General features: G+C 49.0%; 11 protein-coding genes across 11 annotated transcripts; 4 read left to right on the forward strand and 7 right to left on the reverse strand.

Moving 5' to 3' along the window:
* Positions 1-13: 13 nt before the first annotated feature.
* Positions 14-856, forward strand: DFJ58DRAFT_208 (nucleoside diphosphate kinase). The gene is made up of 5 exons (XM_041379247.1): positions 14-135; positions 192-306; positions 369-521; positions 574-664; positions 714-856. Exons 1-5 carry the CDS (start codon positions 94-96, stop codon positions 775-777), a joined length of 465 nt encoding a protein of 154 aa, XP_041251057.1. The 5' UTR covers positions 14-93; the 3' UTR covers positions 778-856.
* Positions 857-1,250: 394 nt separating this feature from the next.
* DFJ58DRAFT_720379 (uncharacterized protein) lies at positions 1,251-5,078 on the reverse strand (the record flags this gene model as incomplete). Its single annotated transcript, XM_041384704.1, has 8 exons — positions 1,251-1,330; positions 1,381-1,957; positions 2,008-2,702; positions 2,731-3,296; positions 3,350-4,024; positions 4,076-4,348; positions 4,374-4,901; positions 4,969-5,078. 8 exons carry the CDS (start codon positions 5,076-5,078, stop codon positions 1,251-1,253), a joined length of 3,504 nt encoding a protein of 1,167 aa, XP_041251058.1.
* A 1,066-nt stretch (positions 5,079-6,144) lies between these two features.
* Positions 6,145-7,284, reverse strand: DFJ58DRAFT_648914 (uncharacterized protein; the record flags this gene model as incomplete). The annotated part of the gene is made up of 5 exons (XM_041381498.1): positions 6,145-6,178; positions 6,232-6,381; positions 6,435-6,562; positions 6,617-6,742; positions 6,805-7,284. The coding sequence occupies 5 exons, from the start codon at positions 7,282-7,284 to the stop codon at positions 6,145-6,147; spliced, it is 918 nt and encodes a 305-aa protein (XP_041251059.1).
* Positions 7,285-8,127: 843 nt separating this feature from the next.
* DFJ58DRAFT_648892 (uncharacterized protein) lies at positions 8,128-9,020 on the reverse strand (the record flags this gene model as incomplete). Its single annotated transcript, XM_041381495.1, has 4 exons — positions 8,128-8,292; positions 8,354-8,476; positions 8,595-8,639; positions 8,688-9,020. 4 exons carry the CDS (start codon positions 9,018-9,020, stop codon positions 8,128-8,130), a joined length of 666 nt encoding a protein of 221 aa, XP_041251060.1.
* A 143-nt stretch (positions 9,021-9,163) lies between these two features.
* Positions 9,164-10,618, reverse strand: DFJ58DRAFT_286 (uncharacterized protein). Its single transcript, XM_041379673.1, has 5 exons — positions 9,894-10,618; positions 9,715-9,840; positions 9,536-9,663; positions 9,334-9,483; positions 9,164-9,278 (listed from the first exon to the last, which is right to left on the reverse strand). The coding sequence occupies exons 1-5, from the start codon at positions 10,371-10,373 to the stop codon at positions 9,245-9,247; spliced, it is 918 nt and encodes a 305-aa protein (XP_041251061.1). The 5' UTR covers positions 10,374-10,618; the 3' UTR covers positions 9,164-9,244.
* Positions 10,619-10,728: 110 nt separating this feature from the next.
* On the reverse strand, positions 10,729-12,258 carry DFJ58DRAFT_751889 (WD40-repeat-containing domain protein). The gene is made up of 5 exons (XM_041387790.1): positions 11,882-12,258; positions 11,552-11,818; positions 11,139-11,497; positions 11,066-11,071; positions 10,729-11,009 (listed from the first exon to the last, which is right to left on the reverse strand). The coding sequence occupies exons 1-5, from the start codon at positions 12,133-12,135 to the stop codon at positions 10,936-10,938; spliced, it is 960 nt and encodes a 319-aa protein (XP_041251062.1). The 5' UTR covers positions 12,136-12,258; the 3' UTR covers positions 10,729-10,935.
* A 996-nt stretch (positions 12,259-13,254) lies between these two features.
* Positions 13,255-16,535, forward strand: DFJ58DRAFT_751891 (sulfate transporter family-domain-containing protein). The gene is made up of 10 exons (XM_041387791.1): positions 13,255-13,748; positions 13,803-13,857; positions 13,913-13,995; positions 14,046-14,108; positions 14,157-14,449; positions 14,500-14,651; positions 14,709-14,963; positions 15,015-15,816; positions 15,876-15,957; positions 16,015-16,535. The coding sequence occupies exons 1-10, from the start codon at positions 13,635-13,637 to the stop codon at positions 16,354-16,356; spliced, it is 2,241 nt and encodes a 746-aa protein (XP_041251063.1). The 5' UTR covers positions 13,255-13,634; the 3' UTR covers positions 16,357-16,535.
* Positions 16,536-16,601: 66 nt separating this feature from the next.
* Positions 16,602-18,157, forward strand: DFJ58DRAFT_751895 (transcriptional regulator TACO1-like protein). The gene is made up of 8 exons (XM_041387792.1): positions 16,602-16,774; positions 16,829-16,900; positions 16,959-16,980; positions 17,032-17,138; positions 17,189-17,265; positions 17,318-17,383; positions 17,438-17,603; positions 17,652-18,157. Exons 1-8 carry the CDS (start codon positions 16,682-16,684, stop codon positions 17,889-17,891), a joined length of 843 nt encoding a protein of 280 aa, XP_041251064.1. The 5' UTR covers positions 16,602-16,681; the 3' UTR covers positions 17,892-18,157.
* A 412-nt stretch (positions 18,158-18,569) lies between these two features.
* Positions 18,570-18,802, reverse strand: DFJ58DRAFT_751897 (uncharacterized protein; the record flags this gene model as incomplete). Its single annotated transcript, XM_041387793.1, has 1 exon — positions 18,570-18,802. A coding segment is annotated over one exon (207 nt), but the record flags the coding sequence as incomplete, so codon positions are not given.
* Positions 18,803-20,159: 1,357 nt separating this feature from the next.
* On the reverse strand, positions 20,160-21,399 carry DFJ58DRAFT_409 (NYN domain-containing protein). Its single transcript, XM_041380256.1, has 3 exons — positions 21,045-21,399; positions 20,754-20,978; positions 20,160-20,695 (listed from the first exon to the last, which is right to left on the reverse strand). The coding sequence occupies exons 1-3, from the start codon at positions 21,082-21,084 to the stop codon at positions 20,388-20,390; spliced, it is 573 nt and encodes a 190-aa protein (XP_041251066.1). The 5' UTR covers positions 21,085-21,399; the 3' UTR covers positions 20,160-20,387.
* A 153-nt stretch (positions 21,400-21,552) lies between these two features.
* On the forward strand, positions 21,553-22,656 carry DFJ58DRAFT_740276 (uncharacterized protein; the record flags this gene model as incomplete). The annotated part of the gene is made up of 5 exons (XM_041387083.1): positions 21,553-21,775; positions 22,074-22,171; positions 22,396-22,417; positions 22,469-22,575; positions 22,606-22,656. Exons 1-5 carry the CDS (start codon positions 21,616-21,618, stop codon positions 22,654-22,656), a joined length of 438 nt encoding a protein of 145 aa, XP_041251067.1. The 5' UTR covers positions 21,553-21,615.
* Positions 22,657-23,118: the final 462 nt, after the last annotated feature.

A 23,118-nucleotide genomic window follows, 5' to 3' on the forward strand; every position in this document is an offset into this window, starting at 1 on the left:
GAAAAGATATGATCTGGATAATTTAAAGCAACAGAATCTTGATTGCGATCAGCTAGAACCACTTTCTCATCTTTCCGCTCAGACAAAACAAACATGGCCCCCAACATCCGTGAGCGCACCTACATCATGGTCAAGGTAGCCATACATTGTCTCGAGATGATCATCCGCTGAACAACTACGCGATCTTCCAGCCCGATGGTGTTGACCGTGGTCTTGTTGGCGAGATCACTGCCCGCTTCGAGAAGCGTGGCTTCAAGCTCATCGGCGCCAAGCTCGTCTCTCCCACCAAACAACATCTCGAGAAGCGTGAGTTCGGGCGGGATCCGACCAGATTTCAACGTGTTGATTGATCGCATCCGGTTCTGTAGACTATGAGGACCTCTCCGACAAGCCCTTCTTCCCTGGTATGATCAGATACATGCTCTCTGGCCCTGTCTTTGCTATGGTCTGGGAGGGCTTGGATGCCGTGAAAACTGGCCGTGTCATGTTGGGCGCGACCAACCCCCTTCAGTCAGGCCCTGGTCAGTATATGCGCAGTCATTAAGTTTCACTCAGGTACTAAATTTATCATAGGCACCATCCGTGGCGACTACGCCCTTGCCGTTGGCCGTAATATCTGCCATGGCTCTGATTCCGTCGAGAACGCCGAGAAAGAGATCGCTCTGTAAGATCACGAGAACGTCTCGATTTATTCCGTCTGACTATCTTTGCAGCTGGTTCCCAGAGGGCCTCGTCCAATATTCGCGCTCCAATGAGGCAAAGGTCTACGAGATCTAGACGTGTACAAAAGGGTAGCAACAAGAATTGCCAAATGTTGTAAACTAGATACCATTCCGACTGCACCTGGAAAATGGCCACCACAGTAGCATTACAGAATCAGAATCAGCGTTCGCGCGACTGAGATGCAAACCATCCAAGTACATCACAGTAAATTGCTAGTAAAACAATAATAAAACAGAGTAGTTAATAGATGAAGATAATGAGCGCGAACGAACAAGGTATTGTATGCAATAAAGTGAGGGGTATGTGTGCAAGAAATGATGATAAGATAAATTTGAGAGAACAGCTGCCAGTGTGTGCGAACACCTACTACACACTCCTCGGCGTGCCATAGTATGCAGGATCCAGCTACCCTAGGCAATTGATCCGGGACATGCGACCTACTACGTAAGAGGAACTCTGGCCCAACCACCGCGCTTGCAAGGCGCAGAAAACGTACGACATCGATGTCATGAAGCCAGAAGCCTGCATTACGTTCCAGATGCTAGTATAGCAGCAAGATCTTTCTCAGCAGCTGCTGCAAGTTGGCGTGAACGCGCTTTCAAACGCACTACGTGAAAATGAGCCGTTGTGGGCGACATCAAAATTTTAAGGACTTACGGAGACGATCCAGAGACAGTAACACCACCTTGACGGCAGTAGCATCATCTCGCACAGGTGTGGGACTCTTCAACAACGCAGAGCGGTCCACCCAATGTTCATCTTGCCAGATCGCGGCTTTGAGAATCAGGTCATCCATGCAACGATCCCACGAGTCTTCATTCGTGAGATCAAGCTGCTCGGTCCGTACACTCAGTGACATCAGGTAGTTGCCTTTTGAAGTCTGGACTTTTAGCGAAGCTGAGTGCGAGCGGATGTGTGAGGTGATATATGCGATGGCCTCTTGAGCAGCTTCCCCGAGCTTAGACGGATTCGAGGATAAGCCGTCGAGTTCCATGATAACCGGAACTGGTAGGACAACGGTCCATCGGAGACTCTCGATGATGGATGCGACGGCCGATAAGGAAGATAGGATGATGTTCGTATCCAGTACAAGAATAGTATAGCCTGCCACGATGTTCAGAGATGGCATCGACGCAACTTTCCGGGAACGGGCTGGGCGAGACCGTTGTTTGGGCACATGGGTAGGTGCGCGCTGATCTGAAACAAGAAGTGACCGCAAGTACCTCCGGCGTGCCTGTCAACGTCATCAAATACCATCCGAAATTCAAAAACGAGGCAACCCACCTTGAGATCCTTCACTTCCTCAGAATCATTTTCGTCGTTTTCACTCTGTTCTGACGATTCATCGGCGTCTTCATCCTCGGCATCGACGTCCATAGAATCATCGGTCCAACGACGACCACGCCGCCTCCGCTCCTCTTCCTCGCGCTCATGACGATCTTCTTCAAGCCATCGCGCCACTTTCGCTTCCAATGCACCCTCAACCCTCCATTCACGTGTGCCTTCCACCCAGGTGAACCCATCAACAACACTTGACAGGGAGACCGCACAGCGCACAACTCGGCTCCATCTCTTGCTCGTCTCCCCACGCAAGCTTTCCTTACGGGAGTGACCATCCTCTTCATCGTCTTCATCTTCGATGATCCCATCGGTGAGCTGGCCGCCTTCTTCCACATCCAGAATCTCTACCTCTACCCGCCTCTCCTCTCCGCTCTTCCAGTATCCACGCTCGAAGACCTTGCGACCGATCCACTCCATCCCACGAAGGCACCAATCCTCGGAGAGAGGTGGGGCACAACCACTTGTCAGCATCGCCCATCGCTCACCGCCAGTAGCTGGGATATCCAGTCCCTGCGCGGCGAAGATATCGCGGGGAATGGTGGCAAAAAACCGGGCAAGATCATGCCAAGGTATCGAACGCTCCATTATAGAAAGTGTTTCAGCATGTTTTGTGACAGTGGCCAAGAAGGTGAGCATGACTGAGAGAGTAAGGATTGAGAGTCGAACGAGAGAAATGTGAGGCTTTCCGCGTCGGATTGCGGAGAACGAATGAGAGCATTGAAAACGCAAGTTCCAACGCTAGCTTGAATGACACCGGCAGCTCTGCAGGCATGTTTGCGTCCGATGGAACTGGAGATGTTTGTGGGGCGCCTTCGTCATCCACGTCCATTCGTTTATCTTCACCGTCTTCGTCCCGAAATGCGGGCGCAACTTGACACTTCTTGGCAACTTTTACAGCCGGACCGCCTGGACCGGTGTCACGAGCACCTACGCCACCAATCTTACGCAACACGCCGCTCGGACGACCATATTCAAACACGGCACCAATATTCACGACAGCCATCATGATCCACTCGCGTTCCTCAGCTCCCTCGATTTCGATGCGCTCGAGGAAGCGAGCGAGGGTTGGCGAGAAGTCGTCAAGTTGGATGTTAGTGAACAGCATTCCATGTAAAAGAACGAAGAGTTCAGGTGCGCGGGCATCAGCTTGCGATCGCCGCGATTGCGCAGTTGACGACCAGATGGGAAGAATGGACTCCCGAGAGGTTGAGAATGTGTGGAGGGTGGTCATACTATGGAGAACAACTGATCAGGAAAGACAGAGAAAATTGACGGGAAAACAAACCTCTTGACAAAATGATACACGGCGCGTAGTTCCTCGTTGTCGACCTCACGACTTAACAAACCGAGATGATGGTGCAACTTGCCTGCACCAGGGGTATCCGCAAGGCCTTGAGCATACCATTCTTTTGCGATACTTCGCCAGCGCTCCTTCTCTGGCTCGATATCCATCATTCGCGCGGCGACAATGCCAATGCTCGGGCTCGGCGAATTATCTACCTGTGCAGCGGGAAGATCAGAAGATGATTTGACGCTCATCTGTGATTTGCTCTGGGCTCTCATGGGTTCGCCATCTGCGGATGCCGCGGCCGCTTTAGACACAGCGTCTGTAGTTAGTGCCGGGCCTTTCAATTGGTTATTAGTAACCATTGCAGCCACGGCCATGCGATAGCGCGCAAGATCGCCAAGAGCCTCGAGCCAGCCGGATCGGAACGAACGCAGATTCGGTTCCTCGAGAAGACCGGTGTAGAAGGTGTAGGCATAATATATAAAGTCTTGAAGGTGTTCAAGAGCGAGGGGCGAGGAAAACGAGGCACGCCTCAAGGCCTCCAGGAGTTTGTGGAATGCGTGTGTCCAGAGGCGAATGATGATATTGTATTTGGTTGGGATTACCCGGAGGGAAGCCGGAACGCTCGGTGCGAGGGAGATCTCCATCAGATTATGCATCATCTCAGCGAGTCTGCACACATTCAATCAATGATCTCATGATGAAAACCGGAGAACCACTTACCGTTTATGGTCTGAGATCATTTTCGTCCATTTTTGCTGCTGAAGGTCTTCGTCGCTAACTTCCCTTCCTCGCCCTTGAAGAACAACGCGACCTTCATCTACGAGATCATCGGGGTCTTCATTTGATATCTTTGTTTCTAGGGTAGATATGTTGCGGTACAGCTTTTTAAGCTGAACGGCGAATGCATTATTACTTGCATCCTCGCGAGGCTTGCTATCGAATAATGCGGAAGATGCAGATGAGTTATCCGTGGTTCCAGAAGAAAGGGTGAAGCTTCGATGTCAACGAATGAGCATACGAGGAAGTCGAGGACGCGGAAACATAGTCTCCTGATGATTTAGGTGTAGGTGGAGGCCGGCCACCAGTTGATGATGGACGAGCAAGAACCGAGACCGCAAATCTCACAGGATCATCCTTCCTGTGGTCGAATAATTGACGGTTTGCTGGCGGGTCCCTCTGATGGGAAGTGGGGGGGTTGCGCGGCGGGGATGAACTGCTTGTTGCATCGGAAATTGATTCAGGCTCAGCTGTCCGTCTCATGGGAATGGGATCTGTGTTTGGATTGAATAATTTGCCCTGCTGGGTCTGCTTTGTGTGATGGTGGGGGCGAGGGGACGTAGATATCTTGAGGCGCCGTGAGAAATCATCTGGGTCTGCCTCTGGACGGGAGACGATAACATGAGGTGCGAGGTGAGTCTTACGTGGAGATGTCGCTGCGGCAGAGCTGCGGGAAGGAACGGGCGGCGGATTTGAATTTGGAGGTTGTAAACGAGAAGCAGATGGAGATGACGGCGTTCGCTCAGGGCGTTCGCGGGGACGAGTTGCACTATATGAGTTGAATAAACAATATAAAATTTAGCAGATGAGTTACGTAGGAAAGAAACAAAACATACACGGCGTTTCTTCTCTGGAAGGCAACCATACGCTCTGCAAAATCTGTTGGTTGAGCGGGATCACGGTCCCTTGACCTCCTTGAAGGCTTTGGCTCATGGTTTAATTCCATGACCTGTAGTAGCAGCTCAAAAAGATAGAAGTGCTGCTACTATGAAAACGAAGATATACTTCTAGTACGACTGCGAGATGAGTGGACGAAACACAAGAGTAAACGCTGTGGGCATACCGTTCCTTGTCCACTGCGCATTTCGAGAATCCGCAGTCGTTTGGCTGCGCCGATCAAGATCTGACCAAATTTAGCACTAAGTTGCCAACTTCCGCTTTTGATAAAAACATTTTGTCAAATTTAAGTAGCAATTACAAACCTAGGCCTAACCACTCAAAGAATACTTGGCTACTGATTCTTCGACACTGGATTCTTCAACACTGAATTCATTAGAGCGAGGGACCCTTAGGCGAGGGGCAGCCGCAGCTTAGTCTGAATCAGCCACTGCCGCAGAGTGTGCTTCGGGCGTCTGCCATCTGGCCTGCGGCATGCTCGTGACACGCAGCCCGGTACACAGTCGCAGATACAGTCACCACTCCAACGTTGCAAATCTGCTGCCAATCACGATAATAGTATTTTAAACACTAGTGCGGCAGCGGTGATTGTACTCGCACAGCCGCTGCCATCTCTGGCAAGGAGTTCAAACCGATGACCGGCTGCCGGCAAATTCAATTGCCTTCCGCTCCTCTATCTACTTTGCCACAAGTGGTGATCACCAAATACTGACCACGGTAGGCGGGCAGCTGCGGAAACAACATGCTCCCTGCCGTGTAGAATGGACTCCAACCCGCAACAACGCCGCGGCTCGTAGAGGTTTCCAACTCACCCACGCTCGAGGTTGCTGATTTGCTTGTTGAAAATGAACCTGCGGATTAGTATGCACCCCAGCAATCTCTTTGGTGCACGGATTACAAAGAGTATATTGCTACCATGATCCTGACTCAGTTCTTGCTGGCGATTATGCTGATTGCGGTGGTTGTACATTCCAATGTAACGAAACCCTTTCCTATGTTACGATATCTTCTTCTCACCAGTTCTTTGATCGGGCCGCAGCCGCCGTCGCCCTGCCAAGCCTGGTTTCTTTATAGATACCACAAGCCAAGCAAGTCCTTCTTCCTCAAGTGTCCCGTTACCAGGAGTGGTGACCACCGCTGACGATAATACTGCGAATTTTACAGTTAACGTTAAGTAAGGAAATACAACGAAGACAACATACTCGCTACCCGTGCAGAATGTCGATGCATCAGATGCCAGCCACGTCACTACACCGCGCAACTCGTCGGGACGTCCGAGCCGACCCAAAGGGTTCATACTAGACCACACATCAAAGAGGTGCGGTTGTTTGTCTAGATATGCTGCAGTCATACTATCACAGCCATCATGATTTGGTATTGCAGTGTAATTGATCGCGAGACAAACCTGGTGTAGATGTGTCCTGGAGACAGCGAGTTGACGCGAATCTTCCTTTCGCCAAGCTCGCAAGCCATGCTACGAGCCATCTGCAGGACAGCTGCTTTCGAGCTGTTGTACGATACCCAGGCGTGGCCCTATACAGGGTCAGCATGCAAACATGGCCATAGCAGTTTTTGGGAGATGCGCACTCTGTTAGTGATACTGCCTGACATCGATGCGATAAGAATGATGCTGCCACCGCGTCCGAAGCGCGACATCTGTCTGCCAGCAGCCTGCGCAGTGAAGAGGACGCCATTGGTGTTGACATCCAGGACCTTCAAATCGAGGTTAAGTTCAGAAACTTTCGGTGGCAAGCAACTCATCGACGACCACTCACCTCTCTGTACTCCTGCGCCGGATATTCCAGGCAATCTGTGTGTGACCTAAGAATACCAGCCGCAGCGACGCAAAAGTCCATTCTTCCCTCCTTATCACCAATCTCCTCCGTCTTCTTCCAAAGCGCCTGCTGATCAGTGACGTTCGCACTGAAATACTCCAGCCGCGAGTTATTCCCTAGCTTCGCGACGTAATCTCTGCTTGCGATCCATTCATCTGATGGATTTTCTGGAAGATCGAAGCAGTATACGACACGTGCACCAGCTTCACAACATGCAAGAGCCATCTCCAGGCCAAGGCCCCTATTTCCGCCGGAGACAAGCCCAACGCGATCGGTTAGCGCGAACTCATCGAAGATCTTGGGCTTTGGTGTGATGGATGGGTCTGCAGCAGCCTCAAGGGCAGCCTCGATGCCGAGTTTACCGAGAGGAGATGCAGATTGAGCTGGGAATCTGGAACTATGGGAAAAATCAGCTTCCATTTCATGCTATCAGCCACAGCATTTCTAGATAGATAGATCGAAATAAACACTTGACACAGCTTACCTGGACATGGCTTGGGGAATCGAGGATAGATGATTGCGACAAGATTGTCCCAGCAACGTTAGGGAAACGATCACGTATGAGGAGTTTTTATACTGCACGGATCTCCACCCCCCGTAAGGCACTTCTGTGAGCTCACCTGACCATAGTCAAGGCGAGATGCGGCGTATCAATAACGAAATTAGTACTGCATCCTGAATTCCTTAGTGACACATGAGCATGAGGTGTTAATTTGCGGATGGAAGTGGTTTTCCCAAAGCAGACAAATCTAAGAATCGAAGTACTTGTGTTATCGACTTAATCTGATAGTAAGACTCAGGTTATAGATTGCGAGAGGGGATTAGGGACAGGTCATCGTCGATGACATTGGATCTCACAGGTGTAGTACTTTACAAGCTAGCGTGCTACATAAAAGAGAAATCTCTGTGTGGAATACTATGACAAGAAAGAACGGAGCTTGTCCGTGTATGCGGAGCGACGTAATACTAGTAGAGCACGAATGAAGAACGGTCAGTGCGACTGCAGTGAGTCTAGATTACGAATGATACGTACCTCAGTACATAATACAACAATAAAGGGGCTGCAAACTTGAAAGCATTAATGGATCAACTTGGGTGACAAATAAGATAGAGGCACCTAGACAACAAGGACAAGGACTACAAAAGTATCAATAAATTAACTTGGGTGGCGAAGGTAAAAGAGAGAGGCATCGAGAAACAAGTACTTAGCAAGTTACGGTATAGCATCAAAATTGACGTCCAAATGTCTCCTGTACGTTGGCGTCAAGTTCTGGGTGCGCCAACGAACCATGGCGTGACCAGGGCATTTGCGCGTCTGAGGAGATTGACACCGAACCAGGATGACAAAGCCTCCCCGTTCCACTGGTCTGTCATACGTATTATCTTGTCGTCATCATCTAAATCCACGACAATGATAGATTCAATTCGCTAATAAGAAGTGAGCGAAGAACGTAAGTACTGTTCTTAGAAGTTAGCCAGCACTACATACTTTCACGGTTCCTATGTACCGGAGAGTATACTCTTGCGTTTGCGAGTAGATGAGACGTTTCGGGAAGCGCGTGAACGACATGACCCGACTAGAGACTGTCTCTGATTTTGAAAAGATCCTTGGCTGAAGCCCTATGAGACCTTAACACATCAGTTGAAAGCACGATCACTCGCCATGGCAAACCACTGCATGAACGAGTCAAATGAGCCTGGGCAGTCTATCATGACCTGGAGAGTCGCACCTGGGGAGCATATTGCGCATAACCCTCGCATTTAACCAAAGGATCCTACCAGAATGAGCGAATGGCGGAGCTGAATGATGGTATGAAGCTGACCTCGAAAACTGCATCGGGCCTCCAAGTTCTTTCAAAAATCTCTTTTGACGCCCGACAACAGTAGAGCTCCCTCAGATCAGCCATAATGCGATCCCGAGTCGTGTCATCCATGGGTGGGCTGGGCTCTCCAGGAGACGTAACAACTTGGTCGTCATTCTCAGACACAGGCGCTCCAGAGTAGTGGGCACCCCCAGCAGTGGAGTAGATGATGTCAAGAATTGGAAGAGGTATCTGCAATGTCGGCCTGCGGTGGTATGTTAACGTGGGTGATGCTGAATCACTGCTTTTGACTGAAGCATCGTGTACGGAGGGTGTTTTCTGTGAGGCGGTCATTTCTGGAGGTTCGTACGAGTCTGGAGGTTCAGACGTTCAAGCGCAAGCTCAAGGTTCAAGTGAACGTAGATCAACTCCACACCTGAACCGATATAGAGAAACCTAGAAGATAAGATAATATAACAATGGCAGTGCTTTCCGCTTTCATAGTTTAGGCGACTCCACGCAAACTCCGTCGGTGAACAAATACAGGAGTAGAAATTGATTCAGAACTCAAGTCAGTTCTACCATGCCGTATATCCACCGTCGACGACAATGCTAAGGAAATATATTCACGTCAATGTTCACATCTCGAACCAAAGATTCTACGCACTTGCTTCCCGTACAAAAGCTCGATGCGTCAGATGCCAGCCACGTCATAATTCCACGGAGTTCGTGAGGCTTGCCAAGTCTATTCATGAAGCTTTGCTCTGACCAAATAGCTTGGAATTCCGGTTGCGCAGAAATTGATGCTGCCGTCATGCTGCAAACTTTGTGCGTCAGAGGATTTTGGAACACAACACTACAACACGTACGGTGTCTCAATATAACCTGGTGACAGCGAGTTCACCCTGATGTTCTTTTGAGCAAGTTCACATGCCATGTTGCGGGCCATCTGTATCACGGCACCCTTGCTAGTATTGTACGGAAGTACTGGCGTGTGCTGCGAGTGTAATCAAAAACATGTAAACGAGAAGAGCTGAACTATAGTTACCTTCAGAGCAACACTGCCTGCAATGGAGGCCAGAAGGATGATGCTTCCCGGTATCTGGAACCGATCCATTTGCCTTGCAGCAGCTTGAGCAGTAAAGAACACTCCTTTAATGTTTACAGCGTAAACCTCTCACGGAGTTAGGCTATGTTCTTGCGATAAAATACAGAACGTCGACACACCTCTTCGAGCTCTTCTTCTGTATACTCCAAGCAAGACCGCGCGGCTCCAGCAATGCCTGCTGCTGCGACGCAAACATCCATCCTGCCCTCCTTTGTTGCAATTTCTTCTATCGTTTTCAGCAGCCTCTTCTGATTGCGAACGTCAGCAGTCACATATTCGAGTCTTCCTGCGCCCCCAAGTTTTGCTACGCTCTGGCGAGCAGCGTTCCAATCTTCACCTGGCTTCTCTGGGAGATCTAAACAATATACTGCACGCGAACCAGCCGCAGAGAACGCCAATGCGGCCTCGAGTCCAAGACCACGGTTGCCTCCAGTGACAATCGCAACCCGGTCTGTTAATGCAAAATCTCCCAAACCCTCTCTTTGGATTGCGGGCGTAGAGTGCAATGAAGCTAACCTGACTCCATTCTTGTGGATAGATGATACCTGTGAGCGCCGCAAGATTGCTAGGCTGGTGCGGCTGGCGATTAGTTTCAGCATGTTGGGCGTCAGTTATCAGCACTTATCTAGGATACAGGATTAAATGAGTCATCCCTTGCACGTATTATAGGCGAGTAATGGCGCTAGTCCATATAGTAATACAAGGTGTGGCCTCCGGTTGTCGCACGGATTTTCCAGAGTCGCGGTGTGAAATATTAATAGAGGGAGTTAGACATGGCGAAGGTTGTCCCGATGCATACATACATGAGCGATGACAGGAGCATGAGACGTACTATTTTTGGGAATGTGCGGACTTCAGCGGGCTCGACTAGAACTGTGTATTTACGTACCTTTCTTTTTTACGACGGGCTTATCATTTCACCACGGGTACTCCCGGTATGTACCCCAATGGAAGTATGATTGGGAACAGATTGCAAGACCAATAGCTGTCGAATGCAGATGGTCATGTAGATTGGAAACAGTATAATATGATTGAATTGTAAACTTCCTGACATTACATGGTGTATCCCCTTGCTCGATCAACGAACATTTCCACAAACTAATCGACAATGTATGACCTAAAGATGTTAGATGGTGTACGGTGTCTCCCAACCACTCTCTCCTAACCACCACTAGCATTACCTTGCCACAAGCCGTATGCCTTCCCGGGTGTTGTTTGCCAGAGACGAATTGTACCTGTGACATTATACCCGTCAATATCATCCGGGTCATTTTGTTCACACAAGCCTTACCATCCTCTGAAAAGTAGTGTAATCGACGCCTTATCAGATAAGAATCCCTGCCGTTAGGAGGAGGAAAACGCACCACTGCCGCTTGCATATACTTCACCGTCAGGGCTAAACTCGACGCAGTGGACAGGTCCGTGATGCCCCTTCAAGATCTCCCTCTCCTCCCCATCCATTCCATGGACCCTGACCCACTCATCACCAAGATTGCCTGTGACAAAGCGGTCTTGAAGGATAGGATGAACAGATGCGGATGATGGCGAGTACGCTAGGTTGAGACTATGTGTTGGAGTACCACTAGGTAAAGCAGGTATAAATGCGACAGTTTTTCCTGATGTCACAACCAGACGCTTGGTTTGCGGCGATAGTTCCATCGAAGTTATGGGATTAGGGAATGTCATAGTTGTTGTAAGTTTTTGCGTGCGCAGGTCCCACCATCTGAACAACATTATCGTCAGTGGCGTTCTGCTATGGTGAGATATTACAACAAACTTGATGATACCATCTTCGCCAGCAGATACACCGGTATGTTCTCCAACCCAAACTACGCTCTTTACAGTTCCATCATGCGATGGTAGGCCGACATCGCCAAGGAAGTCTGCCTCTGCGTCTGGCCGTCCAAGGTCAAATATTCTGACCTTCTTCTCTTGACCGCCAGTAAGAAGGTGAGAACACGTCGGAGAGATTGCCACAGTTCGAACAATATGATTGTGAGGGAATGAATGCAACACGTCTCCTGAATATGTGTCCCAGATTTTTCTTGGATTCAATTATGATTAGCAAGGAAGGAACCAAGGTGGCAATTGGGGGGGGCAAACTCACGCAGTGAAGTCAGCGCTTCCTGATGCCGCTCGCGAAGCATCCGGAGAGAGCTTTGTGCTCCATACTGCACCCTTGTGACCCAAAAATGTGCCTATCCAGTCACCGGTCCATTCTCTAAGCATCGGATTGCCATCTTTGCAGCTGGACACAAGAAGATAGGTGCCATCGTCTTGCAGTGGTGAAAAAGAAAGGTGAGTTACTGGGCGAGTGTGTCCAGGTGCCACGAGAGGCACAGGCTTTGGGTGAATAGACATAAATCGATATCGTTACTGACAGGTTCGTGATATCTGTTCGTGATACAGGCGCACTGCGCTCTGGTCTTGACAGCGACACAAGTATGTCACGGTACAACACAAGTGGACAGCGCAAAAGAGCACGTTACACGTGACCATTTACGGCAGACTCGGAGGTACCCTTAACTGCTATGTAGCTTTCTTAGTTGAACTCATACTGTCACGCATAACTTGACAAGGCTTTCGCAAATCACAAAGAACGTTCAGGTTAGCGCACATCTCCCTCGATTTGATCCGAATTAATATCAATGTCAGGGCGTACCGCACCCTGTCAATGAGCCTGTACGTGGTCTCGCATACAGTAATCATTGTGAAGCCTCTGTCAATGACAACTTGTCAAGCATGACCCTGAGAGAAACGTTGTCCTTGTGGATAGCACGGGATGGTATAGCAACAACGTTAACGTTGTCGCCCCTTGCCTTGGACATGCACATTGCACGCGAACTTACTTGGCAAGGTACACTCTGTTATAATGATTTACATAATTACTTTTGTTTTCCAATAGGTCCATGTGACACTAACTTCCAGGAAAGGCTTTCTCCACGAATCGCATGCATGTGTGTGAATGACTGTCGCCTGTCTTGACACTCATTGAAGAGACTCTCACGCTGTTCTCTAACGGAATTGTACCTTGCAAGGTATTTGGACTTCGAACGACAAACCTCGCACCAGGTCCTAAAGGTAGCATGCAGCCGCCATATTGTACGACCTCGATCGTCGTCGTTGATGATTTTGTGAAACCAGTCTGAAAGACACGGTTCGCGCCGACTCCATGCCGTGGCTGCGGAATCAGTGCGCATGCCACGCCAAATCTGAACATGATGAACCGCTTCGGGAGGCACCTGCGTTCCGATATGCAGGGAAGGACCCCTGGATCACGCTATATGCTATATTCGATAGCACCATTTATGATCAAAACACGACAATCCCTGATAATATTGTCATATACAGGATCCATTGCGGAACAGAACGTTTGCTCAGTAAATACCCGAAGCTGTTGGTAATCATGCATTCATGCCCGACTGAGAATAGATGATAAATTTCAACTCAGCGCACCGTAGTACCGAATCCCGCAGATCTGTTTGAAGTAACTATCGTCAATTCAACCATCAATGGCGTGCTCAGTCGACATCGCCGCCCAGGTATCCTTCACAGAAAGAACGTATGCTGAAGCGCCGATGGATTAATTTGGACCACCCCATCTATAAAATGGATATTCCAAAGTTTCTGCCATCAAATTATCCCGGTTTGCTTGCGCAGCAACCATTCTTCGAAACTCTCGTCACAGATCATATAGCTGTGCTACGTGCGAACTCTCATTTGGAGCCAGTGCTGCCTTCAACAAAGCCGCAGAATCTCCTGTACCGAGCGCCGAGCGCCCATCTACGCGAGAGTACCTCTCATTCCCATTTGAGCTACTGTGCTTGAAGCTTGATCCCCGCTTTCCTAATAGTTCGACCATGCTTTCAGCAAAACGTGTTGGCAATAGAATTATCGGAAATCCCGAGCAGACAGTCACCACAATCTCCACCGAGACTTATTTGAAGGGCCTTGTGAGAGATCCAAGGCATGAGGTATGAAATCCATATACTTTTCTTCAGTGCTTGATCTGGATTGTATTGTTCCAGGCGGTGAATTACTTAACCAGTCTTTTCCCAATCCTTGGATGGATCTCGCGATACAGTGAGACATTTCATTATTTCTTGTACACTCTCAGGCTAATTGTACACGTTTTCAGATTGGGGATGGCTTACTGGCGACCTTATTGCTGGCCTTACCGTAGGAATGGTGCTAGTGCCACAGGGAATGTCATATGCAATAGTAATATTTTGTCTTAAATCCCGTTCTCGTTTATTGACAAGCCTTCGTAGCTTGCGACGCTTCCCCCACAGTACGGTCTATATTCATCCTTCGTTGGCGTTCTTATATATTGCGTACGTGAACGCTACTTTGGATAATCGCGGCGCTAAATTTGCTTATAGTTCTTTGCGACTTCGAAAGATGTCTCTATCGGACCAGTGGCAGTCATGTCGCAAACCATAGCTCAAATCATCATTTATGTGGATTCAAGGTACCCTGATAAATGGGAAGCTACACAGATAGCCACCACAGTGGCCTTTGTTTGTGGATTTATCGTACTCGGGATTGGCCTCTTGCGCCTCGGCTGGCTTGTCGAGCTCATACCTGCACCGGCAGTCAGCGGGTATATGACTGGATCTGCGATAAATATAGTTGCAGGTCAGGTTCCTAGCCTTATGGGTATCAGCGGGTTCAAGTAAGTGGTGTCATTTCGAGCCAAACGCATTTTTGTGACATACTTCATAGTACTCGAGCTGCCACGTACGAAGTTATCATCAATACCCTCAAGGGACTTCCTCGTACGGCTCTAGATGCTGCCTGGGGTCTCACAGGCCTTTTTTCGCTCTACGCAATTAGCATCATTTGTAAACAATTATCCAAGCGGTACCCCAGACGAGGTAAGCTGTGATCTGTGTAGTCTTCTTATGAAGAGACTCTTATAGCGTCTTGTCCAGCCCGACTTTTGTTTTTCGTCTCAGTCACAAGAAATGCTTTTGTGGTGATAGTGTTGACCATAGCTGCTTGGCTGTACTGCCGACACCGTAAAACCAGTTCCGGTAAATATCCGATTGCAATCTTGGAAACTGTTCCTCCAGGGTTCCAAGATGTGGGCTCCCCTGTTATCGACAGCGAGCTCGTCAAGGCCCTCGCGCCACAATTTCCTGTTGCTACCATAATTCTCCTCCTTGAGCACATCGCCATTGCCAAATGTAAGCCACTGATTATCTGACCGGCATGCCCTTTTGACACACTACTTGCAGCATTTGGACGGGTCAATGGATATAAAATCAACCCCAACCAAGAGCTCATCGCCATAGGCGTCACGAACACGCTCGGCACTTTATTCCATGCGTATCCCGCTACAGGATCGTTCTCCCGTTCTGCCTTGAAGTCGCAGTCAGGCGTGCGGACTCCTTTGGCTGGTATTTTCACTGCGATGGTTGTCATCGTTGCCCTCTATGGCCTTACCCCAGCCTTTTACTGGATCCCTAACGCCGGGCTTTCAGCAGTCATTATCCACGCGGTCGCTGGTCTTGTCGCGTCACCTTCCCAAGTATACACTTACTGGCGCGTTTCCCCCCTCGAGTTTATCATTTGGTGGGCTGCAGTCCTGGTCACCGTCTTTTCGTCTATCGAGAACGGCATTTACACCTCCATCGCGACATCGTTCGCCTTACTTCTGATTCGCATGGCACACCCCAGAGGATATTTCATTGGGAAAGTTACCCTTACGCGTAACTCAACGGAGTCACGAGAAGTCTTCGTTCCGTTGCGCAAGGATGGCGTAACGAATCAATATGTCAAAGTTGACCCTCCTACTCCGGGTGTGATCGTCTACCGTTTCGAAGAAAGCTACCTATACCCCAACTGCTCTCTCGTCAACTCCGCCATCGTCGATTACGTGAAGGAGAACATGCGACGTGGGATTGACTTCAGCACGATACAGTTGGCCGATCGTCCCTGGAACGACCCCGGACCAACTCGTGGCAACTCCCAGGCTGCGGAGGCAGCCAACAATGAAAGACCTGCTCTTCATGCTATTGTGCTAGACTTCTCTGGAGTGTAAGACATCTAACCTTGGTCTCCTTTCACGAATCAATTCGCTCATTTTTTATTCCTAGATCCCATATCGACACCACGGCTGTCCAAGCTCTCGTAGACACGCGGAACGAAGTCCAGAGATGGGCAAACCGTCCTATAGAGGTCAGTCACAGTGTTTATCCCACCATGCTGCCTAGCTAATGCAATGCAACACTATAGTTTCATTTTGCTACCATCCTGTCACCCTGGATCCGGCGTGCTCTAGTAGCCGCAGGTTTCGGCATCGGTACCCCAGCAGTTCAGCTCTCTGACGAAATCGCACCTGTTGTACCCCACCATGGCGGTCGCCGTGAGAAATGGGATGATGCCTCCAGCTTAGGCATCGAAGATATCGAGGCCCACAGCGGGCCCCTTCCTCCCACTTCGGGAACAGTGCCTATCGTCCCCATTGAAACTCCCTTCTTCCATTTCGATCTCGCTAGCGCTGTCCGCGCCGCGGAGGCTGGTGTGGAGAAACCTGGCGAGAGAGTTGACACACCACCACCAATGAAATATACCTGATTGGTTTAAGTTGAACGGTCTAAGATTGGACAACTGCAGGGTACTACCGTTACTTACAATATGTACAGTCACAAGGATACTTGTGTGTATATTAAGACCTCGTAATCTAGATATTCTGTCATGCCGATAACGGTTCATGACCTTTTAATCTAGAGGAAGGCCGTTGCGACTTGCACTCCGACAAGTTGGCGACACGTGCAAGTTGAAGAATTCCAACATGTCTAATTATGCTCAGGGACAGCGCCGTGGTCACGTCAACGTCACGGTGTTAGGCAATTACTTCAAAGTAGTTCAACTGACCGGCGTATACACTACAATTTGCTGGATGCTCCGTTCAAGGCTAGCGACTGCCTGGCCGCGCGCATCATATGCACGATCATTTTCCAGGAGCTCAACGCCGTTTTCAGGTCATAATAAAGTAAGATCTAGTCTCAACTCCGGGCCTTCAGAAACTCATATCCAACGCGTCAAGTGGTCCAAAATAAAACAACGAAAAGGTGCAGAAGACGCGAAGAAATCTATCTTGTACGGTAAAGCCGCCAACGTAAGCCTCCTCCTTTGCATGTCTTCCTAACGAACGCGCTACACGCGTTTGCTAATAGGACATTCTTGCCGCTGCCAGGAGTATGTATCTTTCGAGCACATCCTTTCCAGTCGCTTACACCCCCCATCTAGATGGCGGGTCACCGATCCTTGAAGAAAACTCTATGCTAGCCACTGCTGTCCGACGCGCAAAAGACGCCGGTGTCCCGAAAGAGAACATCGAGAATGCTTTGCTCAAGGTACGTACACAAGCTTACCGTCTGCTGTTGTGCCTCACTGAGTCTTACAGGCGTCCAAAAGCAAGAACGACAACGGCCAAGCTGTCTCTTATGAAGCCATGATGCACGGCTCTGTGGGCATCATCATGTAAGTCCCTACCAAAACTCTTCAATGGCGCTGTAGCTGAACCAGCGAGAAGAGAATGTAGGACCAATAATATCAACCGCACCATCAGTAATGTGAGGGAAATCCTCAACCGTCATGGGTCCGTCCAGCCTCTCTTCTTTTTCATTATTATCTCTCTTTAATACCGTTACAGTGCTCGACAGGCTCCAGTCAAGTTCATGTTCCGTCAACGAGGATACCTCAAAATTGCTCTCGATCCAAGCGATATAGAAGACCTGTTCAACACAGCAGAGTCGACTCAGTGTGCCTTTGATTTCGATGAATGGGAAGATGACTCCGGTGGTAGTCGCGGAATAGAGGTACGCCTTCAAATTTTGTTTCCAAGAACTGAACCTACCGAGTCCTAGCTGGCATGTTCTCCCGACGAGTTGTTCAAGTTAGAAGACGGACTTCGGCAGTACATCCAGCAAAATGCCAATGCTGAAATACTCGTCAGGGAGGTTAGATGGGCCCCGCTGGAAGAGCAAGAAAGCACCGACGATGAAAAAGACAGTGTCTCGAATGTCGTCGAAGCTTTAGAAGAGGACGAGGATGTCACCCGTGTGTCGACTTCCCTGGAATACAGCTCTCTGCTCGGAAACGCTTGATTTATAATACAGTATAGGACCGGTCCTTTAGCCACCTCAAGCATAACTTCTCTTTTTTTCGTGTCAACACTAAGTAATATATTGAAGGTGAGGTCTCACCCGAGATTGTTACAGTATACGAGGAAGAATCATGTCTGCGATGTTGTGTGTGATATGAGTTGGTTGTTTTGCCTACCTTTGCAAATTCTATTGAGGCCATGTAGTAGACCCGTTGATTGTTTTTTTTAGGCTGGTAGGATACGAAATATACTTCAAACATCATTTCACCCTGCAACAGATATCTGATTGTCTCCTTTGTTCGTGCTACGGAGTACATAGCAGTGAAAACAGATGATTTGTGACAGTCTTATCTTGGCGAGTGTGTCTCGCAAGCATCACGCTATTCAGCACTTCCGTGTACTGCTTCAATATCGTGTTAGATAACATTGTTTTCAATGATCTTGATATAACATACTCACATCGCCGTCGATAGCTCTCAATGTTTGTTTATAGCATTTATATGTATATCGAAGTATTACTGTCTGTTACGATTTTCGAGAAATTGACCTACTGTACAATAGGATACAGTTTAAAATGTGGTGGCAAAAGGACCGCGGTGCTACACTGTACATACTCATACAACAGATGATTACAAAGTGAAGGTAAAGCTCCGTAACGCCCGGAGACAGCACAGACAAAACTAGCAAGAGCGCTTGCCACTCATCACATCGGGATGGAGCCTCACCCATGCATGACCACTATCTCCTCCGCATTGCACCACACCAGCATCCACTGCTTGACTAAAATATTCTGTCAGACTGGACGCCCCAGCTATAGAATATATCTCGGGTCCGATCACTAGGCCCACTGTCGAAGGAAAGGGCTTCGACAGCCCATTCTTGTGAATTTTAGATAGGCGGGTGATGAGTGGCTGGAAGCAAGGTGGGATTGGTACAACTGGTGGAGGGCTGGGGTTCAGTGGAGCTAGCTTGATGGTTTCCTGCGATGCGGTGCATGACAGTGGCGTGGGAGCCATGGATGCACAAGAAATATTATTCTGTGGTGTAGGGGGGTTGTTACTAGGGCCAGTTGAAGGAGTTGATGACCTTGGTGCATCAAATTCCTGTCTGAACCTTGGATGCAGCGTTATCCACGAGTTGCTTCGAGTAAACTCGATTATAGAAGCTTCTTTCGCTAGCAAAGCATAATCCGCGAATTTCGTTACGCGCGCGCGCTTGTATACATCCTTGTCCGACCGAACTAAGTCATTAGCAATGTCGGACCTTGATGGGTTCAGAATTCCTTTTGACCTCGCCAGCAGGAGCTGATTGACTAGCGGAAGGAATTCTGGGGGTGTAAGGCGTCGAATCTTATCCTCGACGGACTCGGGGTCGATAGGTGCTTGACACCCAAAGGATTTGTCTTTGTTATCAGTAATAACAGACGTTGCTTGTTGTGATCTGATCTCAACGTTAGCCATGGTAACGTTGGAATCGGAGGCGATCGAAGACGAAGGTGCCAATGAAGATGGTGTTGATGGTGTTGATGGTGTTGATGAAGACGGCGTCGACGATGACGTCGGAGATATGGGAATTACACAAGGTTCAGGGGTGGTGGGAGAATTACTGACGAGAGTAGAGTTTACAATGTAAGTATCGCCTGCAGTGTGGTACGATTCCGCAGAGTTCGCAGCTTGTGCGTGCGAGGAATCATCGACCTTAGTTGAAAGTGGACTGCTGATCGAGACATTCGCAATCTCGTCAGCACTGCCGTCGTGGTCTCCGTCTTTGTTGCTATATCCAAGGGCATCCTTGACTGCAGCTTCATCCGACATAACGATGCGATTATCTAACATGGCTGAGGTAGGGTCGACGTCTATTGATTGTGACAAGGGCACCGCAGCAGGCACAGAATTCTGGGGTGTGCTACCGTACGAGACGGAGGTGCCTCCTGAGATGATACTGGTCTGGAACGGAGAGCCAAGACTCGGAGGAGCGTTCTGCGGATCCAATTTATACGGAACGGCAGGAAATGGGGATGGTGGAGCGTTTCTCAAGCCCATGGTAGGGGATTAAGTCAGGCTCTGCAATATTATGGTTGCGTTCCAGTCCCGAGCTCGAGCTCGAGCTGGGGGCTGTGACGAAGGGATCGTGGCTCGCATCCTGAATTTCATCAGCTATGCTAACGGAATCGTCTGTGAAGCTTTCATCTGCAACTGAAAGTGCATCGTTCGCTTTGAGAGAGCAGCCTGAGCCTCGGTCTATGTCCGGGACAGTCTGCGTCGACTTTGTCACAAATCTAGCTCGCGACGCTGCAGACCCGAATCTAGGAAGTGCAGGTGTCGCAGGGATTGTGCTAGCAGCCTTTTTCGGCGTGCCAGGCTGAGCAGCATGACCTGAGTCTGCATTCCTTTGTATCACCGGTGGTTGCTGATGCTCTGCTACAGTGTCACGCTGTATATGGGCAGGCGGTGTGCCAGTGGGGAGGGAAGAGGAAATGAGGGTGACAACAGGATCTTCATTCAAATCCTGGACTTCTCGCGACAGTCCGCTCAACGATATCCTCATCAAGGTTACGATAAGGTTGCCGTACAGGTGCTGTGTCGGCTTCTGTGCGTTTTCCAAGAATAGCAAAATTCCAGTCCACCACGACAGAAGCCTGAGATTCCAGGCTCTGTGGAACATTTGGCGCCGGAGGTACGATGAGAACGACATTATACTGTCGAAGGCGGAGGGTTGATACGGCATAGGCGTAATCTCGGTCACCGGCTATCAGTATAATGGTGGCAGGCGATGGATGATCGTTGGAAAATGCAAGCATATCCACTAGTAGCAAACGAAAGTTCATAGTGCATGGTACAGACGCTAATTACGGAATACACACCAAGAATCATCTTGTCTACGACGTCTTTCCTGCCGTTGTGGGGACAGTCGGTCATGGACACCCCAGAGGACTGAAGGTCAGAGCGAAACCCGACAGACTTGGGGGACTGTGAGGATATGTCAAGGTATGCTTTGAACGACGTGACGTATCCGAAGACATGGGCAATTCGTCGTATGCCATTTACAATGGCATGTCCTTGTGAATTCGAGGGAGGGCTACAATTTTCTGACGGAAGATATACCCCATGAACCTGTGATCAATCAGAGGCGAGTAGTATGCGTAGAAACTCACCATAATCCCAGAAAATAGCGACCTTTTTATTGTTTGACATGAAGCTCGCATTGGCGAAGGGAGGTATAAGTAAGTTGTGGACTCAGGCTGGCACTGTACGTAATACCTCAATTCAAACTCGAGGCGTCGAGGACTCGAGGTGCCGTTAATCCGCTTCTCAGGCTATTTTTGGGCGCTCTCGCGAGGCAGTGTTCACTACCTAGCACTCGACGCACAGCGCTTGAAGCTTGAAGGAGCGAAGAAAGCAATTAGTCCGACCAGCACGGAATTATCTGCTCACTAGATATCTTCACGGGCGTCAAGTCATTTATTCAATACAAAATAGTGCAGTGACCCATAGAACACCAGGCGCTACTGGTATTATACTGTAAAGTTGTACAACAATGACAAACGTTATTGGTGTCCGGATGTCGCATCCTTATTTGTATCTGATTTGTCAGCACTTTTTTCTTTGTCGTTCCATTTGACCCGGGTCTCCTGTCTGTGAAGCTCACACATTCCCTTCGTTCTGCCGCTATATTGTCAATAAATACATCATTCAGCTGTTGATCACCATCGCGTTTGACTTGCCATGGCTGCAGCTTCGTCATCTTCTCCTTTGTCCTCGACTTTGTCTTCGCTGTTGCCTCCCGGCGTTTCTCTGGTGGTGTCGGATCAGGAGCTTCTTGATGACGCGTCTGTCGTATCTTCCTGTGTTTTACGCAAGTTTTTCGAGTTTTTCGAGGTCTCGAGTTCGACGAGCGCTTCGTGATCAGTATCTGATTGGCTGGTTGTTGCCTGTCACTGCTCCTGCTTTGTGGCACGTTGTGGAGAACTTTCCTTACATGAGTCGTGATGATTATGCCGCTATCGGCGGAGCGCACTTTGTTCCTGCTATCTTTCGATGACAAAAAAAGCATCATAGCTGGATGGCAACAACGGATGAGCCTGGCACCTCTGAGACGGAGACGGATGCATGTTGTGCTCGTGTAATAATTGAGATCAGTCGAAGACCAGCAGATCAGAGACGCGTACTAATCATTGTTTCAGGCGGTTCATCTGATCAGTATCCGGTGGTTATCAAAACCCCATTGCAATATTTGGCCGTACCAAGGAAGGTATTTGAGCCAGGGGATCGAATCCACCAGGTAAGCACCATGGTGCTGGACTGTAGCATCAACAAATTCACATATTCCTTGACTGCCTATTCGATCAATTGTCCCGAAAATTTTCAAAATGTTGCTGCTTTTGTGAAATTATAATGAATCAGAGAAAAGTTTGTCAAGCTCGACATCCTTAGTCTAGGTTTGTATCGAAGGGTTTTCCTGATGCGTATCTTCCTAATGAACGCGCTACATGTGTTTGCTAATAGGACATTCTTGCCGCTGCCAGGAGTATGTAACTTTCGAGCACATCCTCTCCAGCCGCTTATACCCCCCATTTAGATGGCGGATCACCGATCCTTGAAGAAAACTCTATGCTAGCCACTGCCGTCCCACGCGCAAAAGACGCCGGTGTCCCGAAAGAGAACATCGAGAATGCTTTGCTCAAGGTACGTACACAAGCTCACCGAGTCCTACAGGCATCTAAAACAAGAACGACAATGGCCAAGCTGTCTCTTATGAAGCCATGATGCACGGCTCTGTGGGCATCATCATGTAAGTTCCTACCAAAATTCTTCGATGGCATTGTAGCCGAACTAGCGGGAAGAATGTAGGACCAATAATATCAACCGCACCATCAGTAATGTGAAGGAAATCCTCAACCGTCATGGGTCTGTCCAGCCTCTTCTTTTTCATTATTATCTTTCTTCAATACTATTACAGTACCCCCCATCCCGGAGTATTTCCTCATCACCTGCACTCTAACAGAATTGCATTTGCGCCATCCAACGAAACCTCTCGGTGGAAAAGGGCTTGGTCAGAAACGCGCGCGTGCGGATAGTTGCTCTGCATCGTCGATTTATTGAAGTATAACTCATCAATACTTTCGAAAGCCACTGCATTCCCCGCATTAACTTTGCGTTTCATCCAAACCGTTCGTCGTGGACTGTGAATCGAAGACAGTTTTCTTTATGACTCGCGTATGCAACTAC

The sequence above is a fragment of the Suillus subalutaceus genome (genome assembly GCF_016647625.1).
Source record: "Suillus subalutaceus strain FC151 chromosome Unknown DFJ58scaffold_1, whole genome shotgun sequence".
NCBI lineage: Eukaryota > Fungi > Basidiomycota > Agaricomycetes > Boletales > Suillaceae > Suillus > Suillus subalutaceus.

What these genes read in the sequence shown, in the direction of transcription:
- DFJ58DRAFT_208 (XM_041379247.1), top strand. Translation starts at nt 94, where the DNA reads ATGGCCCCCAACATCCGTGAGCGCACCTACATCATGGTCAAG. An exon ending in GCACCTACATCATGGTCAAG is followed by an intron (nt 136 to 191) that starts GTAGCCATACAT and finishes GCGATCTTCCAG; the next exon opens with CCCGATGGTGTTGACCGTGG. An exon ending in GCCGAGAAAGAGATCGCTCT is followed by an intron (nt 665 to 713) that starts GTAAGATCACGA and finishes CTATCTTTGCAG; the next exon opens with CTGGTTCCCAGAGGGCCTCG.
- DFJ58DRAFT_751895 (XM_041387792.1), top strand. Translation starts at nt 16,682, where the DNA reads ATGCTCCGTTCAAGGCTAGCGACTGCCTGGCCGCGCGCATCATATGCA. An exon ending in CATTCTTGCCGCTGCCAGGA is followed by an intron (nt 16,981 to 17,031) that starts GTATGTATCTTT and finishes CCCCCCATCTAG; the next exon opens with ATGGCGGGTCACCGATCCTT. An exon ending in TCGAGAATGCTTTGCTCAAG is followed by an intron (nt 17,139 to 17,188) that starts GTACGTACACAA and finishes TGAGTCTTACAG; the next exon opens with GCGTCCAAAAGCAAGAACGA.
- DFJ58DRAFT_286 (XM_041379673.1), bottom strand. Translation starts at nt 10,373, where the DNA reads ATGCTGAAACTAATCGCCAGCCGCACCAGCCTAGCAATCTTGCGGCGC. An exon ending in CAGAAGAAGAGCTCGAAGAG is followed by an intron (nt 9,841 to 9,893) that starts GTGTGTCGACGT and finishes ACTCCGTGAGAG; the next exon opens with GTTTACGCTGTAAACATTAA. An exon ending in CAGGCAGTGTTGCTCTGAAG is followed by an intron (nt 9,664 to 9,714) that starts GTAACTATAGTT and finishes TTACACTCGCAG; the next exon opens with CACACGCCAGTACTTCCGTA.
- DFJ58DRAFT_409 (XM_041380256.1), bottom strand. Translation starts at nt 21,084, where the DNA reads ATGTCAAACAATAAAAAGGTCGCTATTTTCTGGGATTATG. An exon ending in CGCTATTTTCTGGGATTATG is followed by an intron (nt 20,979 to 21,044) that starts GTGAGTTTCTAC and finishes ATCTTCCGTCAG; the next exon opens with AAAATTGTAGCCCTCCCTCG. An exon ending in CGTAGACAAGATGATTCTTG is followed by an intron (nt 20,696 to 20,753) that starts GTGTGTATTCCG and finishes GTTTGCTACTAG; the next exon opens with TGGATATGCTTGCATTTTCC.
- DFJ58DRAFT_751889 (XM_041387790.1), bottom strand. Translation starts at nt 12,135, where the DNA reads ATGTCTATTCACCCAAAGCCTGTGCCTCTCGTGGCACCTGGACACACT. An exon ending in GGAAGCGCTGACTTCACTGC is followed by an intron (nt 11,819 to 11,881) that starts GTGAGTTTGCCC and finishes ATTGAATCCAAG; the next exon opens with AAAAATCTGGGACACATATT. An exon ending in GGCGAAGATGGTATCATCAA is followed by an intron (nt 11,498 to 11,551) that starts GTTTGTTGTAAT and finishes AATGTTGTTCAG; the next exon opens with ATGGTGGGACCTGCGCACGC.
- DFJ58DRAFT_751891 (XM_041387791.1), top strand. Translation starts at nt 13,635, where the DNA reads ATGCTTTCAGCAAAACGTGTTGGCAATAGAATTATCGGAAATCCCGAG. An exon ending in ATGGGTATCAGCGGGTTCAA is followed by an intron (nt 14,450 to 14,499) that starts GTAAGTGGTGTC and finishes CATACTTCATAG; the next exon opens with TACTCGAGCTGCCACGTACG. An exon ending in CAAGCGGTACCCCAGACGAG is followed by an intron (nt 14,652 to 14,708) that starts GTAAGCTGTGAT and finishes CGTCTTGTCCAG; the next exon opens with CCCGACTTTTGTTTTTCGTC.